Consider the following 22368-nt stretch of genomic DNA (forward strand, 5'->3'; position numbering starts at 1 on the left):
CCAAGCTGGGATTGAGTGTTGGCCGTATTACTCACTCACACTGATACGGCAGCGGGCTGTTTTTTTTTTAGCGGTTCGAAGTTTGGTTTAGCGGGCTGGAGGTGGGATTCTTCAGGGCGGGCGGATCGCCGGAATCCGATGCGTTACAGGGCATTGAAGGTGTAGGCGGGGCATGTTGCTTTTTTTCTGCTGTTGAGACTGGGAAGCTTTGCTTTGCATGACGCAGCAATTGTTCTCTTACATTCAACTTCTCCTGAGCCATCGTCACCATCACCGCCTCACAATTCCACTTGCATTCATTCATTCTTCTCTTCCAACACGCAAACCTTGCATTCCGTCGCATCAGCCACCGAATCCACCGACACAGCAGCCCGCCATGGCTTCCGTCGAACAGACCCAGCAGACGGGCGTCATCCTCACCACCGCCCTCGCCAGCCTCATCACCGGCTACATCTTTGGCATGTACACCGCAAGAGGGTACCTCATCTCGCCCGCCCTGGCCGAGGAGCGCCGGAGATACCTCAGCGACCCTGTCGAGAGCGAGGAGAGCGACGTGGACGAGGACGACACACTGCTGGACCATGCGCCGAACTGGGCTAACGGGTTCGATGCGGATCGGAGGCAGGGGCTTAAAGTGAACGATGGGGGCCTTGCGGAGAAGAAGAACTTGATGTTGGAGAGCAGCGAGGAGTGTAAGCTGGTGTTGGTTGTGCGGACGGATCTGGGCATGACAAAGGGTGTGTTTTTGCTTCTTCTTGGATGTTGGGTGCTTGTTGAGCAAGAGAAACTAACTTGAACTTGAATCAATAGGCAAAATCGCTGCTCAATGCTCACACGCTACGCTTGCCTGCTACAAGGCCCTCGCTCGTGCCGACCCGGCCTCTGCCGAACGCAAGGTGCTCGCTCGATGGGAACGATTCGGGCAGGCCAAGATTGCCGTACAGATCAAGAGCCAGGCCGAGATGCTGGAGCTGCGAGGCAAGGCTCGTGCTATGGGGCTCACGGCTGAGGTGATCCAGGATGCTGGACGGACGCAGATTGAGGCGGGGAGCATGACGGTTTTGGGTGTTGGGCCGGGGCCAAAGAGCTTGGTGGACAAGGTGACGGGAGACCTCAAGCTGTTGTGAGGAAGTCAAGATTGATATGATGATACCATTCGTTGGAGTAGGCCTATGTAGGCTGGCTGAATGGACGGCGTCTGGGTGATGGCTCGCTGGGATGCTATGCTGCTTGTATGGGAACGTGAGCGAGTTTATTAAATGGCACATTGGGAACAGAAAAGATATAGAAATGGATGTTTTGATGCTTTTTTTCCACGACACGATGGGACACACATGGGTAGCCACAACCTTTGGAGCACTGCTACGTACCCAGACGAGGTGGCATCGGTCATGCTATGGGTATTAGTATATGTGTTGTGATATGTACCTGTCACTATTCCATACATTACTCCTTCTTGGCAAACCGTGACAAGGCCGGTCCCAAGTCCTCCTCCACCTCCTTGCGCTTCTTGTCCTTCTTCTTCTGCTGTTCCTTCCACAGCTCGTCCACCCGCAGCCTCTTCTCGTCGATAACGTTCCTCTTGCGCTGCTTGCGCAGATACTTCTTGAGCGCGCCATTCTTTCCCCTGGCTCGGTTGCGAATCTCCTCCGCGACGTCGACGGGCTTGGCGTCGAGGTCCTTCTCGGCCTTGCGCTGGGCGTCGGACCGCAGGTCGATGTTGCCGATGAAGTTTGGGTCGAGGGCAATCATCTCGGGCGAGAGCTTGTTGAGCAGGCCCTTGACCTCGGTCTCCTGGCGCTGCTTGGCGGTCTCGAAGGGGTTGGCCTCGAAGGCGTCAAAGTTGGCCTCGCCGGCGCCGGGGACGATGACGGACGAGAAGCCCTTGTCGTGGCTGATGCCGAGGACGTCTTCAAAGGGGCACCAGCGGACGCGCTCGACGGCCTTGCCCTCGCGGCCCCATTTCATGTACGGGTGCCGCGCGCGCTCCTGCTCGGCGGCGTTCTTGTTGAAGAGGCCCTTCCAGATGGTCGTTGAGGTGCCCCAGCCGACGGCCGTGAGGCCCGTGTCTGAGATGGCGACGGAGGACGCTGGTGTGTATGTCGAGTAGGTGTTGACTTCCTTGAACATTCGAATGTCCCAGACTGCCATGCGCGCGTCTTGGCCGGCGGAGACCATGTAGCGGCCTTCTCGGTCGACGGCGACGGAGCGCACGGGGCCTCGGTGTGCTAGTAGCTTGACGACTGGCTCGGCTGAGTTTGGCGACCATAGGGTGACCGTGCCGTTCTGGTGGCCGGCGTGGATGATGGCGTTGTAGGGGTTGTGGGTGAATGCGGTGGGAGGGCCGAGGCGGGATGGGATCTCGGCGACGACTTGGCCGGTTGAGGTATCTTGGTACTTCAGAACGCCGCCGGTGTTCTAATCAATATTGTTAGCAGATCGTACAAGCTTCGCTTTGAGACTTGACCATGTCCTACCATTGTGGCCAAGAGAAAGTGGTATGGGAGAAACTCCATATGTGTGACCTCGGAGTGCTTCCGCAGGCAATGCAGCTCGACACCATTGCGGTCGTAGATGTAAACGTATTTCTTCTGTGCCACTGCAAAGAATTGGTTGTTGTGCAGCCATTTTACGTCTCTGACTGTCTCTCCCAACTGGATCTCGCATCCCAGCTTGCCTTCTCGCCAGTCCATTGTCGCGACATGGCCCTTTCGACCGCCGATCAGCAGCTCTCGTCCGTTTCTTGAGTAGTCGCATACATAAGGTCCCAACTGGTCTAGATTGAGCTCGAATCGCTTCTGCGCTGTCTCAATGGCCACATTGGCCACAATCTCGCCTTGCTTGACGTTGTAGGTTCGTTCCAGCTCTCCTTCGGCCTCGAGGAATCCAGACGTGTTCTCCAACAAGATCTCGGCATCCTTTGCTTTCAGCGTCGCATTCTGATACTTGTTTTCCAGCTCTTTCAGATTCCTCCGCAGCTTCTTGTCCTTGATCTGCTTGGTGTTGATCTGTTTGCCTCGACCGTAGGCTTGGTTTGCTTCTCGCATCCGTCGAGCCTTTTCTCTCTCGGCGCGGGTTGCAATGTCTGTCCGGGGCTTCTGGGTGATGATTGCCTCGCTTTTTCGCGCTGTGGGCGCTCTCTTGACGTCTGTGTCCGCACTCATTGCGCCGGTGTAGAATTATCTGGGGATTTTTCGTAAACTCGAGAATCGGACGCTGGGCGACTCGCAGAAAACAATTGCTATCAAAGTTGCAAGCAAGACAAAATTTCCACCGCCCTGGCTTTGGCGCGGCCTATCGCGGCGTTGCCATTGGCAGGGCCCTGATCTGCCGGCCCACCGCGCTTATCGATAATGTGCCACAACAAAAAATTCTTGATAACCGAAAACCCCACCATCGCAGTGATTCTGCATTGTCTTGCGCCCGGTGCAAATACACAATATCCAGGGCCTCAATTTGGACTTGGAAGGACAAACACTGTTTTCACCACTTGCAAACTGGCATCTCTACCATTTCGGTTCAAGGCTGGTGGCGACGGGAAAATGTCTGCTGCCGTGCACTCGCACCGGCCCACGACGAAAGTCACCAACAAGCCGTTCAAATCAAAGGCTGCCTCTAAGCATGAGCTGAGGGATCGCGCAAAAGGTTCGATTGCGCATTTGTGTGAAGCACAATCCCAGGTTGAATATATACCTAACATTGATATATCTAGGCCGAGTTCCCAACGAAAAAGGATCGCGCAAGACTCCCCACCAGCAAGTCATGTCCAAGTTCGACCGACGGAACCAGGCGAAGCAGACTCGTCTTGTCAAGCACAAGGAACACCTGAAGGAGACCTCCATCTTCTCTGGAAAGGACGCGGCCCCAAGAATTGTTGCAATTATCCCCTTGTGTTCTGATGGCGACGCCAAGGCAGCTATTCAGTCGCTCAACAGCAGCCTCGATATCGAAACCGACCTCGGCAGCAACAACTTACAGGTATCAATTGATCGCTTCAAGCAGAAGCTGCAGTATGTTGCCCTCGAGCGGGACCTCACTGCCTGCTTGGATGCTGCCAGCGCCGCCGATTTCGTCGTCGTCGTCCTCTCGGCCTCTGTTGAGGTTGACCAACTAGGAGAGCTCATTCTTCGAAGCGTCGAGAGCCAGGGCTTGTCAACACTGTTCACAATGGTTCAGGGTCTTGATAAGATTGAGCCTGCAAAGCAGAGGCCTGGCGTCATGGGCTCGCTCAAGTCCTTCATTACGCATTTCCACCCCGAACAAGAGAAACTCTACAGTGTCGACAACAGGCAAGACTGTGCCAATCTCATGCGATCTCTATGCAGCACAACCCCTAAGGGCATCAGGTGGAGGGATGAGAGGAGCTGGATGCTGGCTGAGGATGTCAAATTTGCCTCAAACGACTCGGAATCTACAGTCATTACTGGAGTGGTCAGAGGTAAAGGCTTGAAGGCGGATCGACTTATCCAGGTTGGCGACTGGGGTACCTATCAAATCGAAAAGATTGTCGCTGCTCCTCTTCCCAAACACATCAAGAAGAAGGGTGAGGAGGTAACAATGGAGGCTGAAGGAGAGAAAGTCCTGGAAGAGCCTTCTGACGACCGTGATGACTTGAACGAGCTTGCTCCCGAAGACGTCATGATGGATGCCGAAGATGATGCCGCCATGTCAGTTGCGCCTTCAGAAAAGAAAGGTGTATTGCTGGACGAGCACCACTATTTCTCGGACGAGGAAGATGAGGCGACGGCTGGGACAAAGAAGGTTCCAAAGGGAACCTCAAAGTACCAGTCAGCTTGGTACCTGGATGACGTGTCAGACTCGGGCTCTGACATGGAAGATATGGAGATGGATGACGAAAACGATGAAGAGGAGGGAGCGAGACCTGAAGACGGTATGGAGGGGTTTGCCCTGCCCGAGCCTACGGAGGCTGGTCCTTCGGAGTACCCCCAATCTGAGATGATGGAGCCGGATGAGGAAGAGGATGCCGCACAGCTGGAGCAGTACCGAGCACGGAAGCGAGACGAGGTGGAGGATGACAAGGAGTTCCCCGATGAGATTGAACTTCACCCCAATGTTCTGGCCAGAGAAAGATTAGCTAGGTATCGTGGACTGAAGAGCCTCCGAACCAGCCCTTGGCAAGAGGACGAGGATCGAGCACATGAGCCGGAGGAATGGCGTCGCCTTCTACAGGTTCCCGACTACAACGCTTCGCGATCAAGGGCTACCCGTGAAGCTTTGGTTGGAGGAGTTCAACCTGGCACCCGCGTGCACATCTACATCAAGGGCATGCCTGCTGCTGCGGCCAGCTCCTACAAGCCCAGCTCCCCAGTCACTCTTGTATCCCTGTTGCGGCACGAGAACAAGAGGACTGCGGTCAACTACCTGATCAACCTCAGCTCTGATCAAACTTCTTCCATCAAGTCCAAGGAGGAGCTGATTGCCCAGTGTGGTGCTCGACGCATGGTTATCAAGCCTCTCTTTTCACAGTCTGGCTCGACGCCAAACGACGTGCACAAGTACTGCCGATACCTCCACCCCGGCCAATCGGCCATTGCCACCTTCATGGGACCAATCACATGGGGTGCCGTTCCAGTCTTGTTCTTCAAGCGAACAGTTCCTAGCGAGGGTGCTGAGGAAGACGCCTCGGCTGGTGGCATGTCATTGATTGCCACAGGTACAGCCCTTCCGCCCTCGACAACTCGCGTTGTCGCCAAGCGTGTCATCCTGGCGGGCCACCCGTACCACATCCACAAGAAGATTGTCACCATCCGATACATGTTCTTCAACCGTGAGGACGTGGAGTGGTTCAAGGCGATGCCGCTGTGGACCAAGCGTGGCCGCAGCGGTTTCATCAAGGAGCCTCTTGGAACTCACGGCTACTTCAAGGCGACGTTTGACGGACGGATTAACCCTCAAGATTCTGTTGGCATTAGTTTGTACAAGAGAGTTTGGCCGAGACACGCCGTTCCTGCTACCGGGTCATTGTTGGAGGCGGGCGCTATTCAGGAGGTGCAGGGACACGATGAAGATACCATGATGGAGTGACGGATTCCTACCAAAAGTAAATAAATGCATGGCATATTTTAGAGTTTATGAATATTACGACTGGTTTTCTAATCATTACCCGTGCAATCGCTTCTCGGAAGGGATATCGCTGCGAACTGTTCTAACCTCTACTCCAACCGTCATCTTCTACGCAATCTTATTATACAAATGACTCCCTATTATCGACGGCCCATGATCATACTTGACCAGCGTCGCCGCCAGCGAAATCAAAGTCCCAAACTGATCCAAGCCCTCACACCACCTGATGACATCCTGCGTGATACTCCCGCCGCCCTCCCCCGTTCCCGTCCCGCTGACGAGCTCCTCGGCCGACAGCTGGTGCGACAGCTTGTAGTCGGCCAGGGTGAGGATCTTGTCGACGGCCCTGCCGCGGAGAAACGCGCCGTAGCGCCTGCTCCATTCGTAGGTGGAGGGGACTTCCCAGAGCTCGCGGGTGCAGGGGAGGGGCGCGTTGGCGAAGCTTTGGCAGCAGCGGGCTTCGTGTTGGCGGAGGGTGACTTCGAGGAACATTTCGACGACGTAGAGGAGGCATAGCGTTCTGTGTGTGAGGATCAGCATGGGCGTTGATGGGATGAAGGATGAAGGATGAAGGATGAAGGATGAAGGATGAAGGATGAAGGGGATGGGATGGGAGTAGAGGGGGGAAGCACCTTCGTGAGCTTTCGTAGAGAACCCAGGTTCGACGGCAGAAGGGGGTTTCGATGGTGTCTAGGACGGAGTTGTATCCAAGTGATGTATGCATTTTCTGGCCAGCCTCCTATAGTAGGTGTTAGCGTTGGTGATGATGGGGTTGGTTGGTACGAAAGAATGAGCGTACGGCTATTGTGATGAGGAGGAATTTGACATCGTTCTTTGCTAGGGTCTCTGTATCCTGTGCTTGAAGTAAGAGGTATACTGTCAATGCCTGGACTGACTCAAGCAGTGTTTCCGAATCGTATGACTCTTGCTATAAGAAGGTGTCAGTATATTCTGGTGCAATCCTTTTGATGTATTTGTATTCTGGGCGTTAATGTAGTCACCTCCTTATGCAGCCTGGCAACTTCATTGTATATCGTCTCCCACACAAACGAACTGTTGACAGGGGTCCTGTCCAACCACATTCCCACCAGGGAAGCACATATACTCAACGTCCTCCTTAAACAGTTGTGTTTCTGAGCTTTTGCACAATCATGTGTCAGGCTGTCATCTAAGCTGCACCGGCTGTGAATGAACGGCGGAAGATTGAATCCTTTGACCATCATGGCGGGATACGCGCACACCTGGCCAAGGATTGCCCTCGTGGAGAGCACCGTAGTGGCATTGAGGCCGCGGCGCTTGGTAAGAATCCGGGACCTCACGTCATGCATCAGAAAGTCGGACTGCGTGCCGGAGCCGGTGATGGAATTTCGAAGACGATCATCTTCATCTTGGACACCCTCTGGGGCTGCATGGCCCGGCATGGTCATGTTGAGGAAACCAAAGACGTTTTGGCAGGGCTCGATCGGAGGCATGGCGGAAGTGTCGAGGCCGGCATCAGGGCCCAGATCAACGTGCTGCAGCAGCGGCCAGTCCGAGCGGCCAGGAACCGTCATTGGCGCGGCGGATGAGAGAGGAGGTGTGGACGAGGACGACGAGACCATGCCGAGCGAATCGATCAGGACGCTGTCCGGAAGGCCGTTGCTGTCATGTCCGTTCCTGGCGGCGAGGACCCGCATATCCGCCGCTGCATCGCGCAGATCCCCGGGATGCGAGTTGGCGTTGGTAGCAGAAGAAGCAGGAGGTAATACGGAATAGGGGATCAAGCGTGCATAGTCGCAGGCGAGATTCTTGTCTATACATCGCGTGCAGCGCGGGAGAGTGAGGCTGCAGCGGGCTTTTGCTTTGCGGCACTGGACACACGTCTTTTTCCTGGATATGGGCATGTCTGGCTCCTGATAAGATTTAGAATGTCTATATCTTAGTTGGAATAAAAAAGGGTATACACCGCAAAGGAAGAGGAAATCCGGTGATGGACGCTCTGAAGGATCCTTGGTATTAGTCAAGACGCGGGCGATTGCGCCTCCGAAGCTGGTTCTGGCCATCGGAGTTTGGGTGGAGCGGGTTGGAGTTGGGGTGGAGACGGCCAGGGGGTTGATGGAAGAGCGAATGAGGATTTGATCTGGTGGCGCCAGATCAAGATGTGATTGAGGAGGGTGTGAATGGAGTAGATTGTTCATCCGAAGAGACAAATTTACTCTTGCCGTTCTTCGTTTCGTGACAACGGAGTTCCGGATGGTGTTATTTGATAATGCGATGGGAGCGCCGGAGGCGGATGAGAGACGGACCGGATACGGGGCTCGTTTGTGGTGTTACGGAGGATGGAGGAGAACGGAGGGGTCAAGTGCGTATACGATGGATACAGAGATGGAAATAAAGAGGCAGAGGGAGAGGGGAAATGACGTCGTGTTTGATCAAGTACATATAGTGCCGTGAGCCCTCGAGTGATGGACAGGAGATGAACAGGATCAATATCAGCTCTATCATTGCTATCATCAGCTTCATCTAACAACATCTTTCATAAAAATCTTCACCACTAAAATGGCCCCTATTAAAGTTGGCATCATCGGCCTCGGCGCCACTGGTCCTGCTCTTGGTCCCGGAGCCTGGGCTGTAGCCGCTCATCTGGCTTCTTTCGTCCCTTCTCCTCACTATGAGATCGTTGCTGTCTGCAACTCTTCTGTCGAGTCTTCTCAAAGATCCATCGACTTCCACAAATTGCCCTCCACCGTCAAGGCATACGGCAACCCCGAAGACATTGCTAATGATCCTAACGTCGACCTGGTGGTTGTCTCCATCATCGTCACAAACCACCACAAGGTGGCCAAGCCCGCTGTCCTGGCCAAGAAGCAGGTCTTTGTCGAATGGCCTCTTGGAGCTAGCACGGCTGAAGCCGAGGAGCTGGCCAAGCTGGCCAAGGAGGCAAACCTCAAGACGATTGTTGGTTCGCAGTTCCGCATCGACCCTGCGCTGATCAGGTTCAAGGAGCTCATCGACAGTGGAGCCATTGGCAAGGTGACGAGTACACAGGTTCAGTATTCGCCCTTTTTTGGACATCCCGGTACGTGGAGGGCGGATGCCGCTTATTACCTGGACTTTAACAGCGGTGGAAACGAGTTTCATATTGCATTTGGCCACTGTAAGTCATTGATGTAGCCTTTCAAGTCTTTTTGGCTTGATATACAATGAAAGATGCTAACAATACAACAGTCTTTGAAGGCTTCCTCTACGTGCTGGGTGACTTTGCCACTGTCAAGGCATCATTCTCCCAGCAGTATCCCATCATGAAACTCGTCAACACAAAGACTGGCGAGATTGTTGACCCAGACTTCCACAAGACTGCCCCCGACCACATGTTCGTCCAGGGCATCCTCGAGAACGGCGCCATCGCCAGCGTCAACTACAACCGCCCAGGCGAGCTCGTTGGCAAGACCCTGCGATGGCTCGTCTCAGGCAGCGAGGGCGAGATTGAGTTCACCGTCAATGGCCCGCTGCAGATGGGCCACACGGAGCGGGAAATTCGCATCAAGACGAGCGAGGACAAGGAGTCGCGGGTTGTTGATTGGAAAGTGAGCAATCCGGCGCATGTTGAGGGCGTGCAGTTTCCGGGGCAGAACACGGCTCGTTTGTTTGAGGCTTATGCTCATGGCGATAAGAGTGTTCCTGATTTTGAGGATGGTTTGAGACTGCATAGGCTTTTGGACAGAATTGCAAAGGACGCGGGATATGCTTGAAGTTTCATGTTTTGTGGCTATGGAAAGAATTGCTGGGAGATGCAGGGTTATGGCCAGTTATTTTACTCTTTACGTATCAATTCGACGTTTTATTTCGAGTCACGTAGCCTGCACGCAAAAATATTATTGTGTTTTCCTGCAATATAGATCTTTCTTCCTCGGATCCACCATCCACTGGATGCTTCTTACAACAGTTATGCGCCGATATCGACGTTCTTAGGGATGGGACGTATGTATATAGCATCTGCTATCACGAATTTGGATATATATAACGGTAATATCTGCTGTACCTGGGTAGCCAATAATGGGCGAATGTGGCTACGGAAGAGGAGAGTGGCGATACTATGAGGACAAGGCGTTAGTATAAGACCAGACATTAGCGACGGGATAGTAGCAGAGGGCAAGCCAAAGTACATCCATGGATAGCAATAGTACTGCCCCGAGTGCTAGATATTGACGTGTATACATACACGTAGATAGCATCGGAGCTTTGATAATGTAGAGCAGCTGAGTGGCCTAGAAACTCTAAAGTGAATGATTGCATGTGGTTACATTTGATGTTACGCATGATATCCTAGAATGAGGGGTCGTGCATTATATGTATCCATCGCCAACTTGCACCCAGGCTGCGTGCCCAATAAGTTCAGCTGCATCAATTTCGTCGCATTCAGTGTTTGGCGATTTTCCAACCATGGATTCGATGGGATTCGACTCTCGCAATATTACCAACAATAAATTTGGAGATAATGCCACCATCTATCAAGGCAATATACAAAATCCGGCGGCAGACCAAACTGACCGGTGCCTGAAAGATCCGCGGCCGACGGATCCCCGCGACGACAAAACACGTATCCAACAGACAAAAGGTGGACTTTTGAAAGAGTCGTCCGATTGGATTTCTGAGAACGAGACTTTCAAACAGTGGCGCGATGATGAACAGAATACACTGCTTTGGATCAAAGGAGATCCGGGAAAGGGCAAGACAATGCTGTTATGCGCAATTATCGATGAGCTGACGCCAGGAACGAAGCTGGCGAAGCCAATTGATAGAACAATCAACACATCCCTGTCCTATTTCTTCTGCCAAGGCACGGATTCGCGCATCAACAACGCAACTGCTGTTTTGCGTGGCCTTATTTACCTCATCATTATCCAAGAGCTCTCGCTGGTCTCGCACGTCCAGGAAAAGTACAACCATGCAGGCAAAGATCTCTTTCTTGATGCAAATGCCTGGGCAGCTTTATCTGACATACTGCAAAATATTCTCCGCGACCCAAAAATAGGAGATGTCGTCTTTATCATCGACGCATTAGACGAATGTGAGACTGACTCGGCTAAGCTGTTGGATTTAATTACTCGATATACATCATTGCCCCACGTTAAATGGATTATATCCAGCCGGAATATACTCAGTATCCAACAAAGGCTCGAGTTATATACGTCACAAGGAATACTAAGTCTCGAGCTAAAAGCGAACTCAGAAGCGGTATCCAATGCTGTGGATATATATATCGAGCATAGAATTTCACGCCTACATTCAATACGCCGTAATGAGGGCCAAAGAGACGAACTCAGGGATGCTTTGAGGCAGAAAGCGAACGGAACATTTCTATGGGTATCTCTCGTGGTAACAGAGCTCGAAGATGTTCAAAGCTGGGAGGTGATGGAGGTAGTCAAGGAGATGCCAATGGACTTGGCAGCGGTCTATAGACGAATGATTGGCCAGATTCAAAATCAACGGCGAGGAAATGCAAATTTCTGCTGGAGGATACTTTCGACAATATTTACGGCATATTATCCGCTTTCCCTAGACGAACTAGGAATCCTCTCTGATCTCCCAAAAGAGATTTCAGATCACTTCGAATCTCTTATAGAGCTTGTTACGTTGTGTGGCTCATTTCTTACAATTCGTCAAGGGATTATATATTTCATTCACCAATCAGCAAAGGATTTCTTATGCACAGAGGCGTTCCCGTTGCAGTCTGATGCTGCCCAAAGTCATGCGCATATCTTTGAGCAGTCAATCACTGCCCTCTCGACGTTGCCACAGAATATCTACGGCCTTGCAGACTTTGGATTTAGATCAAAAACGGCTTCGACACCTGACCCAAACCCATTAGCTCCAATGGGATACTCTTGCTTCTGCTGGACTGACCATTTTTGCGACGCCTATGGTGCCGACCCCCGAGCTGAAACTGGACCAGCACTCAAGGAAAAGCTATGGTCATTCTTGAAAGATTACTTACTCCGCTGGCTAGAGAGCATAGCTCTACTAGGTAGGCTTCCAGATGCTTTAGGCTCTATACAAAAGATACTACGAGAGGTATGTGGTAGAAGAGTGATGCTCAGGTAGAGGCACGGACACTGAACGTTATCTATCAGCTACAGTTTGACAAAGATTCGCAGCTTCTGAAATTCCTACACAGTTCAGAGAAGTTTATCATGAAAAACGGATCGATTATTGATCGCGCCCCCCTACAGGTATATGGTTCGGCACTGGTATTCAGTCAGGCGTCGAGTGAGATAAAACAGCACCAATGGAAAGAACGACTGCCGCTCATAGAAGGTATACAGGGAATATTAGAGACCGACAGTACACTCCAGCAAACGCTTGAGGGCCATCGATTTGCAGTTAAAGCAGTTTGTTTTTCCCTGGATAGCAAGACGATAGCGTCATGCTCCATTGATGAAGCAATTCGAGTATGGGATGCGGCAACAGGTGCGACTCAACACACGCTCATGACTGGTGGTCGTTCCGTGTTCGCCATTTCATTGTCTCCTGACTCCAAATCTCTCGTGTTGGTGCTTTCTGATAGACACAGCATCATGGCTTCTCAGATAGACCTAGTTACCATATCATTGGAGAGCAAAACGCCATCGACACAGCTCCACGATAGTACCATGCAGTTAAATGGCTCAGCAGCGTATGGGCGTTCACAAGTATTGAAAAGAAGGCTTGCGGGGAAGCCGCTGCCAGTAGTCGCCACATTCTCGGCGGATGGCAAGACGGTAGCAACCTCAGAACACCATGGCCCAATAGAGTTGTGGAATACTGCAGCATATGTGGTGAGGACATTCCAAAAGATGAAAGAAAGCATTGCGCATATATCAGCTATAGCATTCTCACCAGATTCCAAGACAGTAGCATCGGGGCATGCAGACGGAAGAGTGGACCTATGGGATGCAGAAACTAGTGCCTGTTTTCAAACGTTCACGACCTCGCGTCCATGGATATATACCATTGTTTTCCGACTGGATGGTCAAAAGCTAGCTGTGGGACTTTTTATCCCAGGCGAAAAGATGCGGGTATTGGACATGGCAACAGGCAGAGAAGAAGGGACTCATATACGCCATGATGCCCACGAAATATGCGCAATTGCATTCTCGCCAGACGGTAGGATGGTAGCATCAGGATCTACTGATAGCACAATACGACTATGGGATGCGGATTCAGGCATGTGGCCGTGGATTACTCAGGATGCTTTTACACCAAGCCCGTTCCATATGAATACGGAGATGGCCTTTTCGCCAGACGGCATGAGGCTAGCATCATTTGATCACGAAAAGATGAAAATCAAGCTATGGGATACGTCAAATGCGACTCACCAGGATACATTTGAGGTTTCCCTAACTTTCTTTTACCCAAAGAACACTGGGGATCGTACAATTACATTTTCACCCAATGGCGGGACGCTGGCATTAGAATACGATGGGATATGGCTCTGGGATATAGCAACAGGACAACATATCTATCGTCCAAATCCTCGTACGAGTAGTTGTTCACCCGATTCCACAGCAGTTGCAATCTCACCCAATGGAGAGGGATTATCAGCATTCGACGTTGATGAAATGCAGCTGCTGAATATGACGACAGAAAAGGTTCAAAACACATTATCCAAGGAGGGACAGAGTGTTAGTGCCAGCACCTCTTTGCCAGAAGGCAAAAGACTAACGGCGGCATACGGTTCTGAGCCCATTCCAGTGTGGGATACAGCTACAGGTGCGTATTCACAGAAAGCCACCTGTTGTTCTGCATCACCGGGTCGATACACGCCTATTAAGTTTTTGCCTAAGGAACCTTTTTTTCGCCTGAGTATTCGATACATCAGAAGCTGGTTCGAGCAAAATACAAGAGTCCCGAAACAAGATTCATTACTGGCTGAAGGAGAGTGGATAAACAAGGATGGAAAACACCTTCTTTGGCTTCCCAGAGAATACAGGACCAAGGCTGTGGCCGCGCAAGATAATATAGTGGCAATTGGGCACGATTGGGGGGTAACATTTATACGGTTTAATTGTGCTGAAAATGGGCAGCTGTCATGACGGTATCTACGACGGGGGCTAAAAGTAGTTAGTATAAATAGGAACTCTCTACCCGGCCAGTATAGTAGGGACATAAGGTCATTAATCACATATATAACAGATTCCTCAATCCCAAGACATTCTAAACTTATGAATTATATTATAACTATATGGACAAGCTCTTGTAACGGCGAACGTGTGAGCACTGCATGGGTATTGAGAGAAAGGACTTTCAATCACCAGAGGTGAAATAGTCAAGAATCACTCACAATCTAGGGGATGATTGTGAACATTATGGTGATCCAATAGAAATCTCTGTTCACAGTACCCAAGATCTCTCAAGCTTCGTTACCTGACGGCATATGCAAAGGTGGTTTGTCATGAGCAGCGCTATAAGACAATGAGGACCATCCCTTTGGCTCTCTGTGCCGGCGATACTGGATCTCCATGCAGCATGATCCCACTCACGGATCAAGTAAGATGACATTTGCACGATTAATTAGGATCCAGGAATAAAAGTGTACTATAATCAGACAAAGATGCATTCTGGAGACCCCCCAAGGATATCATCATCCAAACGGTGACGCTTCATATAAAATTCCATGTGCATATACTGAGGCTTATACTTGACTTCAGGCCCCCTTTCCCGGCAGTGGATCATATGGTCGACTGCAGCAGATTGTCGTCTTGGTACTATTGTTGAAAAGTTTCGACCGATGATGGGTTGAGACCATGTAGAGTTTAAGCGTCGGATGGAAACAGGATGCCAAAGAAAGCCTCCATTTTATTTACCGCTTACGTAGGTAGTAGATACTCAGCAACTTGAGCATCTGCTATTTTGGCTATATTTTTATACCATGTATTTACGATACGAGATGCTGAAGAAGTAGCCACTGCCTGAGATTCTAAATTCTTTTCCTGAGATCAAGTACCCGTCGGCTTTGGGATGTTGAGCATTTACCCAGAAAGCCTGTCGTTCTGCAAGGAAGATTATTTGGGAGTACATGTATGGGGCTGAGGCTGAACTATAGTGACATCCCGTCCTGATGGTGCAGGCTAATGGCTTGTGATTTTGACTCACGTCAATGGGTCTGCCTGTCAGTCCTTATATAAACACTTCTTCATCAAAGAAAAGATCTCACACAGTAGATTCCAAAACTTCATGATTTAGCTGCGATTCTTGTACGAGTCGAATCTTATTGCTACTCAGATTACTATTGCGTCGTAACCAACGCTATTCATCATAGTCTGATCTGTCCTATCGGCAGCTCATCGCTCAAGATGAGCCCTGGGCCTTCACTCCGGCGTCTCCAAGAGGGACAATGAGACTGTAACTCTGACCGCTGTTCTGTTCTTGCACACCCGTTGACATTAACAGAGGTGTCATTTGTCCATCATTCGAGAAATACAACTCTGGTCTCTCTCTGCGGTTGAATTGAGTAACAAATCCATCATCGTACTGAACATACGTGCTGAATGCAAGTGTTCGGTTGCCAAATGTCCATGGTCCTGTGTAGTTCCTCGCATAAGCATGACGACCAACCTGAGGTCCCCAGCCAAATCCACCAGCGGGCTCGAGGGAGTGCAAAAGCATGTGGAAGTTGCCTCGCTTGTCGCGCCATACAAACGGATCCTCATTGGCATCGTCAAAGATTGGCTGTGACTCAATCTTCTTGTATGGGCCCTCATAACCAGACTCTGAGTAGGCCACGTTGATCAGCTCGGAACCACCGCAGTTGATTGGGCAACCGCGGTAGACCAACAGCATAGCAGCGGTGTGGCCAGGACAATGTCCGCCATTCGCGGTCGATTCTGCGCGTCCACAAGAGCTAGAGTACAGAGGGAATGCGGTAGGGTTTGTCAAATCGGCATCCCAGTCACCCGTGTTATCGCCCTGCATGACTTGTCCCTTGAAAGTCCACTTGCGGAGATCTTTGCTGCTCAGGACAGAGACTCCGCTCTCTCCATTGACGTCGTTGCCTGGTCCGCAGGTGAAGCTCTTGGATTGGCACGTGTCCGTCACGTTTGTAGGGCATCCGATATAGTAGAGAAGGTATTCTTTATCCGCGGGGCTGTAGACGACGGTTGGGTTGTGGGCAAAGGTTCCCACAACTTCAGCGGCAAATTTGTAAGGACCAGCAGGGCCTGTGCGAGATTCAGCACGGATGATGCGGCTGTAGGGAGCCCAGTAGTCAAGGCCACAGCCATGAGTGAACTCGGAGGCGAAGAGGTGGTACAAGTTGCTCTCCTTTGGATCCTGAATAATCTTGGAGCACCACGAGGACGTTCCCTCTGGAGTCAGATTGTAGCCACCGTTCCGCTTAGCTGGACGGATGTCGAGGACGCCACAGTCGGTGCCAGTCCAAGCCGGATCACACTGACAGACGCCGCCTCCGGCACAAACGCCGTTGAGGCTGCAGTCTTCATCAGTTGAGCATGCCTGCTGGGACAAGCCAACGAACAAGCCGACTAGAAGAAGCAATAGCCGGGCCATTCTGGACGAAATCCGAAGGGGAAAGCGAAACAAGCGAGATAGCCGACAAATAGAATCAGTCTCGTTTGTACAAAAGATGGTGAAGAAGAGGCCAAAATTCGGAATCTTAGGCCTTCATACTATCCAATGTATTGGTTGGTGACCATGACAGCATAGCAGAAGCCAGGTCTTGAAGGGTCAACGGCCGATGGCAGACTTTTATATGCCATCACCGGCACTATAGCTACATGAGCTTCATATCTAAAAGATCGCGACGGAGATGAAAATCTGGGGATGCGGGGTGACGCCGACGGGTAAATGCTTAATAGTTATAGGCGACGGGAAGAGCAATACTACACGAAAGATAGGTGAAATCAGAGTTATCGGAATATGAGGCCATGTTGAGATGGCTCAAGCTCCATCTTGTTGAGGAGAATCCGACGGGTATATTGCTGAATAGCTCAATACGTAGGTGATGAGGGGTTCTTATAAGTGCCATTGCTACGAGATCGTCGTATTTATTTCTCTATTAAGCCGATTTCGATACGACTATACCTCCGCATTTCAGCGATTTCCCGCGGCTAACAAAGACTTCGGCAATTGAGATGCTTTTCGACCAACTTCTTTTCTAGAACTAGCACGAGAAGATAGCGTGGAATAGGCGTATAAAGCTACAGGTTAGAGCTCGTATCATTTACGCGGGGACACTATAGATGCGATATAGGAAATGATATGATAAGCAGATGACAATAGCAGGCTGTTCTCGGCCATTCGAAGTAGTATTGGTGGAATAATGTCGCCCCGTGCAATGCATTATGAAAGGTGAGTCTTGAATGGGTTTTCAAAATTCTCTTTTGGGAAAGAAAAGCTTTGAAGCTACAGGTGATCGAAGCAATATAAGAGGAAAGATGCCTTTATTGTGCAAGCATTGTCTAAGCATCATATGAACTCGCAGTCACACCGATCGGATTTCATCCAAACCGCCGAACATCAACTAGGCTTGATGAAGATAGCGGGCAACAATGGCATTATGAGAAGAAATAATCCATACGGGCCTCCTAAGCTGCTTGAAAAGAATGAAAGGTATAGCTAGCTTTCTTGACTATTAGTATTTGGATGAGATATCCTAAAATAAGGATGCGGTCCTATTGCATAGTGCTCTCATTCCCTGGAAAGCCAGTTTAACGGATTTTTTTCATTCTCATCGTTTGTGAACATGTGCGAATATTCTTCAATTTTATCCGTCCCAAACGCTGCTCGAACATCGACATCATGCTTGTTGTCCGATACAGATTCAATGTCCGAGTCTGGATCATAATACAAGTCGCTCTCTTCCAGCTCCTTGCTAAAGAACCTACAATAGCCATCGTGTGTTCGATATAAAGTTGTAGCGCAGCCATAAGTCACTCGGCACCTTGCTGTACAGGTCTCGAACGTCCAGTGTTTTCGACTAAAAGTCGCCTTGCCAAGAGTGGAAAGCTTTGCTTTCTTGATATTGCATGCACTGTATCGGTAACCATAGACCCAATGACCCTTATTTACCAATCGCCTATGACATTTGTGCTCATAAAAAGTCGCTTGGTCTTTGGATACCTGAGCATTGCAAGTGTCCTTGGCTCTGGAGGCTTCCGAATCGATCCGAGATTGGCAGGCTGTCTTTTCAGCGGAAACCGCCGAGGCGACTTTGGACGAACAGTCTGTTGTAGGACATTGACAGGAGGACAGGGAGGAGGAGGAGGAGGGACAGGAGGGACAATAACCTCCAGGGCAATGAATCCTTCTTTGTCTGAAACTGTTGTAGAGGATCACTGCATGGGCAAGACTCTGGAACCTACTTGCCCTCCTGGCTCAAATCTGAATGGAAATTACTGCTAAAGCGCTGAGAAGCCCGATTGTCTCCCAGAAGCAGCCTTCAATGGCAAAATGTGTGTGCTGGATGATCCTCCCAGCTGTCCAGACCAATCTACCCTGAGCGGCTCAAAAGGCATTTCTACAACCCCCCCTCAGTGCCCACCAGGTACTAGCATGAATAGAAAGAACTATGTATCGAGCAAGACTCCAGTGTGTCCCGATGGCACCAGGTTCAATGGCAAGGCTTGTGTATCAACAGCCGAGAAGCCCTTTTGCGCTGATACCGCCTCGGTTTTCTCCAACAACACCTGCGTCATCTCCAAGGCTCCCCAGTGCCCAGAGCTTTCGACTCTCAACAAGGGCGAGTGTGTTTCATCTACTCTCCTCGTTTGTCAAGATGGAACGGTTGTCAGCGGAGAGAACTGTCTTACCAATACCCAGCCCCAGTGCCCGGATGGCTTCACTCTCAAGGATCGGGGTTGCGTTTCCTCTATTGCATCATCATGCCCCAGAAATAGCACCTTGGTCAAAGATTCTTGTGTCTCCAAGGAGCGACCGTCTTGTCCCCCGGGCGCCGCCTTCGATGGCCTTGCTTGCGTTTCCCTTATCCCCCCTAGTCGTCACGGCGATCTCCTCTTTGACGGCAAAAAGTGCGTGTCCACCATATCACCTCAGTGCCCCAGCAACTCTACGTATGATTGCAAAACCTGTGTTTTCTCAGAGCCTCCGGCATGTCCGCTCGGCACCATACAAGACGGCCACAAGTGTTTGGGCACTGCTCCCCCCAAGTGTCCAGAGGGAACAACTTTCAACGCAGGCGTCTGTGTGTCCATCACTCCTCCTCAGTGTGACGAGGGAATGGCATTCGACGGCAAAGCCTGTGTGTCGACGGCTGTGCCAAAATGTCCAGACCGCTCCAGGCCCAAGGGGCTTAATTGTGTTGGAACAGAAGGGCCGAAGTGTCCTCCTGGCACTCGTATCGAGGGATGCCGCTGTGTCCGAGACGTTGTACCGGAATGTTTCGATATACAATTCTGCCCGCCTGCCGAGAGGCTTGCGCTACCATTATCATAAATCAAGGATTGGGTTTGGCAGGGTGTAATGAAGTCCAGGGAGATGACCCGAGTCTAGGGTGCACTAGTTTTTTGGTTGATAGGTAATCATAAATGAATCAAGATAGTTTTAATTTCAATTTGTGTCCCAACTATGTTATTATACTTAGGACTTTCTACGCATTCAACAAAGCCAAGGTAAGCAAGCCCTGTATTATCCGTGTGTCGGGGTGCCAAATGTCGGCCCAGCGACTCCCTCCTTTGATTCATATATGCGTTGCGAGAAACAACTCGAAGTTGGGGGTCCTGTGAGAGAAGTCCAGAACGCATAAAAGCTGATACCGGCGCTCGGATTAGGACCACAAATATACATGGTTCTCGATCCTCCATCCGCAAAGTTGATGTATGTTCCGTCGGACTCTGGGCTGATGACAAACCTGAGTGGCTGGCAAGTCGGGCATGCCTGGACGTTGGCCAGCTTGTCGAAAGTGAGGACCCCGTTGTTTGAATTGTTCTGGACGAAAGCGATCCAAGTCTGGTCTTCCGTTCCGGTGGCGGCCGAGGCAGCTGCTCGAGATTGCATGATGGTCAGGTAGCCCTCTGGAGTGAGGCCCATACGAGGAGCTGTGGTATTGGCTCCTGCAATTGTGGCAGCCTGAACCTTGTTGGTTGTGCTCATATCGCGGTTAAGAAGAAAGTTGCCCGTGAAGAAGTTGTCGGCTGCCGGGCGCACGTTTCGTATGTAAAAGTATCCAGTTGGACCAGCAGCAGCGGTGGCCGTGACTGTCGATGTCACCACCGATACTTGAGTTGTAGTCGTTGGAACAACAACGGTGCTGTCAATGGTCGTGGTCTCTACAACCTCGGGGAGGGTGGTGGTTAGATACGACGTGAGAATTTGCGTAGCCTCAGGCTCCGTCGTTGTCAGTTGATTTGTGTCAGTAACTGTAACAGCTGGTGCGGTCACAGTCACAGAGGTCGTTGATAGAGGAATTGTCAAGCAACCGCAGCCGCTAGATATTCTACTCGAGCCGAAGGACTGAGTGATTTGTTGCGACAGAGGTGTTGAGATAATGCGTCGCTGCAATGCTGAGGCAGTCACAGTGACGACCTCTGTTGTGAGTGATGTAGCAACTACAACACTTGTCTCGGTGTGGACGTTTGTGACCGTGACGGTTCGAGTAGGAATCACCGTGTCGACATCATCGGTGTATATCGTGGCAGTGGGAGCCACATGGCTGAAGATTGTAGAGTGTATGGTAGTCGTTGGAGTTACTGTCGTAACCGTGGTAGTAGAAGCTGGCAAATGGAGATAGCTGCTACAGAATGGCAGCGCTTCCGGCAAGTTGGACGGCGCGCGCAGCAAACTAACTAGACTGTCTGCTGCATTGCAAGACGCCTTACAGCCACGGCCAGGAGCAGCCTGAGCCAGAGGAGATGCTGCCAGCAAGACTGCCAGCGACACTGACAGTTGGTTCATCCGAGGCCACATCTGAACGTGTTCGGTGGAGTGTTACAAACCTCAACTGTCAAGGAAGAGCGTGCAGTGTCCGTGAGAATCACCTTGTACAAGTAAGTATATATATATATATCGTAAATTCATCTAATTTTATAAACGAGAGCGCGGCCCGGAGCCGTTTCGATAGTGCCTTTGTGAACCAGCGCTTCTCAATGACTCCTTGCATTGGAGTACGAGTAGCTCAGCTTCGGCTTCTACCACTGGCTTAGCGACGATCTAATAGTCGCTTACAATCAATAGCGTCTCACTTCTCACTCAGCTAGCGGCGCTAAATGGGGAATATTGCTGCGATTGTGGGTATGCGATCAACGAGCTGAAGCCTTAGCCCAGGGGAATGATTGATTTCATCCCCACTCCTTTTTGCTCTTGTGATGCCACAATATCTGTACCTGGGCAAAAAATAAGCTTGTTAAACCTAGGTATGTGGAAATCACTATACTTCAACCACACAATGCCCTTAATACATCCTTATTCGAAAGTATATGTATGTTTTCTTAATCCATACGAGCTACTCGGCCGTCTCGCATTCTAGAACTCCAACGCGAAGCCAGAGGTTGTACTCGCTCCATGGGCCGTCCGGATCGCATCCATTGCACCCAAGTTCTGGTACACGAATATGCTCCAAACAAAAATGTGTGGGATTGACGCCGCCGAATAGATCATCGATGCGATCCACAACTTCCAGTGCTGAACGACTCCGGGTGCCCGAGTATATGTTACCTCTAGTGCTCAGGTGTACTTCAACAAATCTCCGATCAATACCGCTGAAGGCGTTTCGTCTTCTTGACACGGCATAACCGCCTTGGGGGTGTCTCGCTTCAAATTGTAATCGAGAAAATATAGCGTTTCGAGGCTACCGTAGGTATATCAATAAGGTCGACCATCCAGACTATAATCCGTACGAAAAGACCTCGAGGGCTCTTCTCTCTAAATAGAACAATCGGGTCCATAATTTGGTCAAGACCATCGCGCCAGCCAGGATCATATTCGATCGCCAAGTTAAGAAAGCCGCTCATCCCGGTCAAGTAATCGACCATGCAAAAGTCTTCCATAAAGAACGGATTCGCCCTATAAAACCCAACAGTGCTTGCGTTAACGGGTTGTAGGCAGACGAGATCTCGGTTTGGATGAATAGCGAAGCAGAAATTCCCACCCCGGTGTGGATAAATGAATGGCACACAGGCGCCTATAGGTTGGTAGATTCACAAATTTGTGAAAATCTGATGACATTTTGCATGTATTGTCAAGGTATTCTCCTCCGGGCGCCATGGTGTTCTTAAAAATTGCTTCTATGGCAAATGAGGTGGATTATGGACTATATGTATGCCTTTCTCGAGGAACGTTACGGCGACTGTG

General features: G+C 50.6%; 8 protein-coding genes across 8 annotated transcripts; 4 read left to right on the plus strand and 4 right to left on the minus strand.

The window, feature by feature from the left end:
* Positions 1–376: 376 nt before the first annotated feature.
* On the plus strand, positions 377–1127 carry Triagg1_3508 (uncharacterized protein; the record flags this gene model as incomplete). Its single annotated transcript, XM_062897808.1, has 2 exons — positions 377–737; positions 811–1127. The coding sequence occupies 2 exons, from the start codon at positions 377–379 to the stop codon at positions 1125–1127; spliced, it is 678 nt and encodes a 225-aa protein (XP_062757497.1).
* Positions 1128–1446: 319 nt separating this feature from the next.
* Triagg1_3509 (uncharacterized protein) lies at positions 1447–3164 on the minus strand (the record flags this gene model as incomplete). Its single annotated transcript, XM_062897810.1, has 2 exons — positions 1447–2418; positions 2478–3164. 2 exons carry the CDS (start codon positions 3162–3164, stop codon positions 1447–1449), a joined length of 1659 nt encoding a protein of 552 aa, XP_062757498.1.
* Positions 3165–3353: 189 nt separating this feature from the next.
* Triagg1_3510 (uncharacterized protein) lies at positions 3354–6045 on the plus strand (the record flags this gene model as incomplete). The annotated part of the gene is made up of 2 exons (XM_062897811.1): positions 3354–3645; positions 3713–6045. 2 exons carry the CDS (start codon positions 3354–3356, stop codon positions 6043–6045), a joined length of 2625 nt encoding a protein of 874 aa, XP_062757499.1.
* A 147-nt stretch (positions 6046–6192) lies between these two features.
* On the minus strand, positions 6193–8261 carry Triagg1_3511 (transcriptional regulator family: Fungal Specific TF; the record flags this gene model as incomplete). Its single annotated transcript, XM_062897812.1, has 4 exons — positions 6193–6774; positions 6884–7012; positions 7326–7976; positions 8028–8261. The coding sequence occupies 4 exons, from the start codon at positions 8259–8261 to the stop codon at positions 6193–6195; spliced, it is 1596 nt and encodes a 531-aa protein (XP_062757500.1).
* Positions 8262–8622: 361 nt separating this feature from the next.
* Triagg1_3512 (uncharacterized protein) lies at positions 8623–9815 on the plus strand (the record flags this gene model as incomplete). The annotated part of the gene is made up of 2 exons (XM_062897813.1): positions 8623–9220; positions 9292–9815. The coding sequence occupies 2 exons, from the start codon at positions 8623–8625 to the stop codon at positions 9813–9815; spliced, it is 1122 nt and encodes a 373-aa protein (XP_062757501.1).
* A 5578-nt stretch (positions 9816–15393) lies between these two features.
* On the minus strand, positions 15394–16611 carry Triagg1_3513 (uncharacterized protein; the record flags this gene model as incomplete). The annotated part of the gene is made up of 1 exon (XM_062897814.1): positions 15394–16611. The coding sequence occupies one exon, from the start codon at positions 16609–16611 to the stop codon at positions 15394–15396; it is 1218 nt and encodes a 405-aa protein (XP_062757502.1).
* Positions 16612–18513: 1902 nt separating this feature from the next.
* Triagg1_3514 (uncharacterized protein) lies at positions 18514–19515 on the plus strand (the record flags this gene model as incomplete). The annotated part of the gene is made up of 1 exon (XM_062897815.1): positions 18514–19515. The coding sequence occupies one exon, from the start codon at positions 18514–18516 to the stop codon at positions 19513–19515; it is 1002 nt and encodes a 333-aa protein (XP_062757503.1).
* A 192-nt stretch (positions 19516–19707) lies between these two features.
* Positions 19708–20985, minus strand: Triagg1_3515 (uncharacterized protein; the record flags this gene model as incomplete). The annotated part of the gene is made up of 1 exon (XM_062897816.1): positions 19708–20985. One exon carries the CDS (start codon positions 20983–20985, stop codon positions 19708–19710), a length of 1278 nt encoding a protein of 425 aa, XP_062757504.1.
* Between the last annotated feature and the right edge of the window lie 1383 nt (positions 20986–22368).

This window comes from Trichoderma aggressivum (genome assembly GCF_033847375.1).
Source record: "Trichoderma aggressivum f. europaeum strain CBS 100526 chromosome Unknown scaffold_010, whole genome shotgun sequence".
NCBI classification, from domain to species: domain Eukaryota; kingdom Fungi; phylum Ascomycota; class Sordariomycetes; order Hypocreales; family Hypocreaceae; genus Trichoderma; species Trichoderma aggressivum.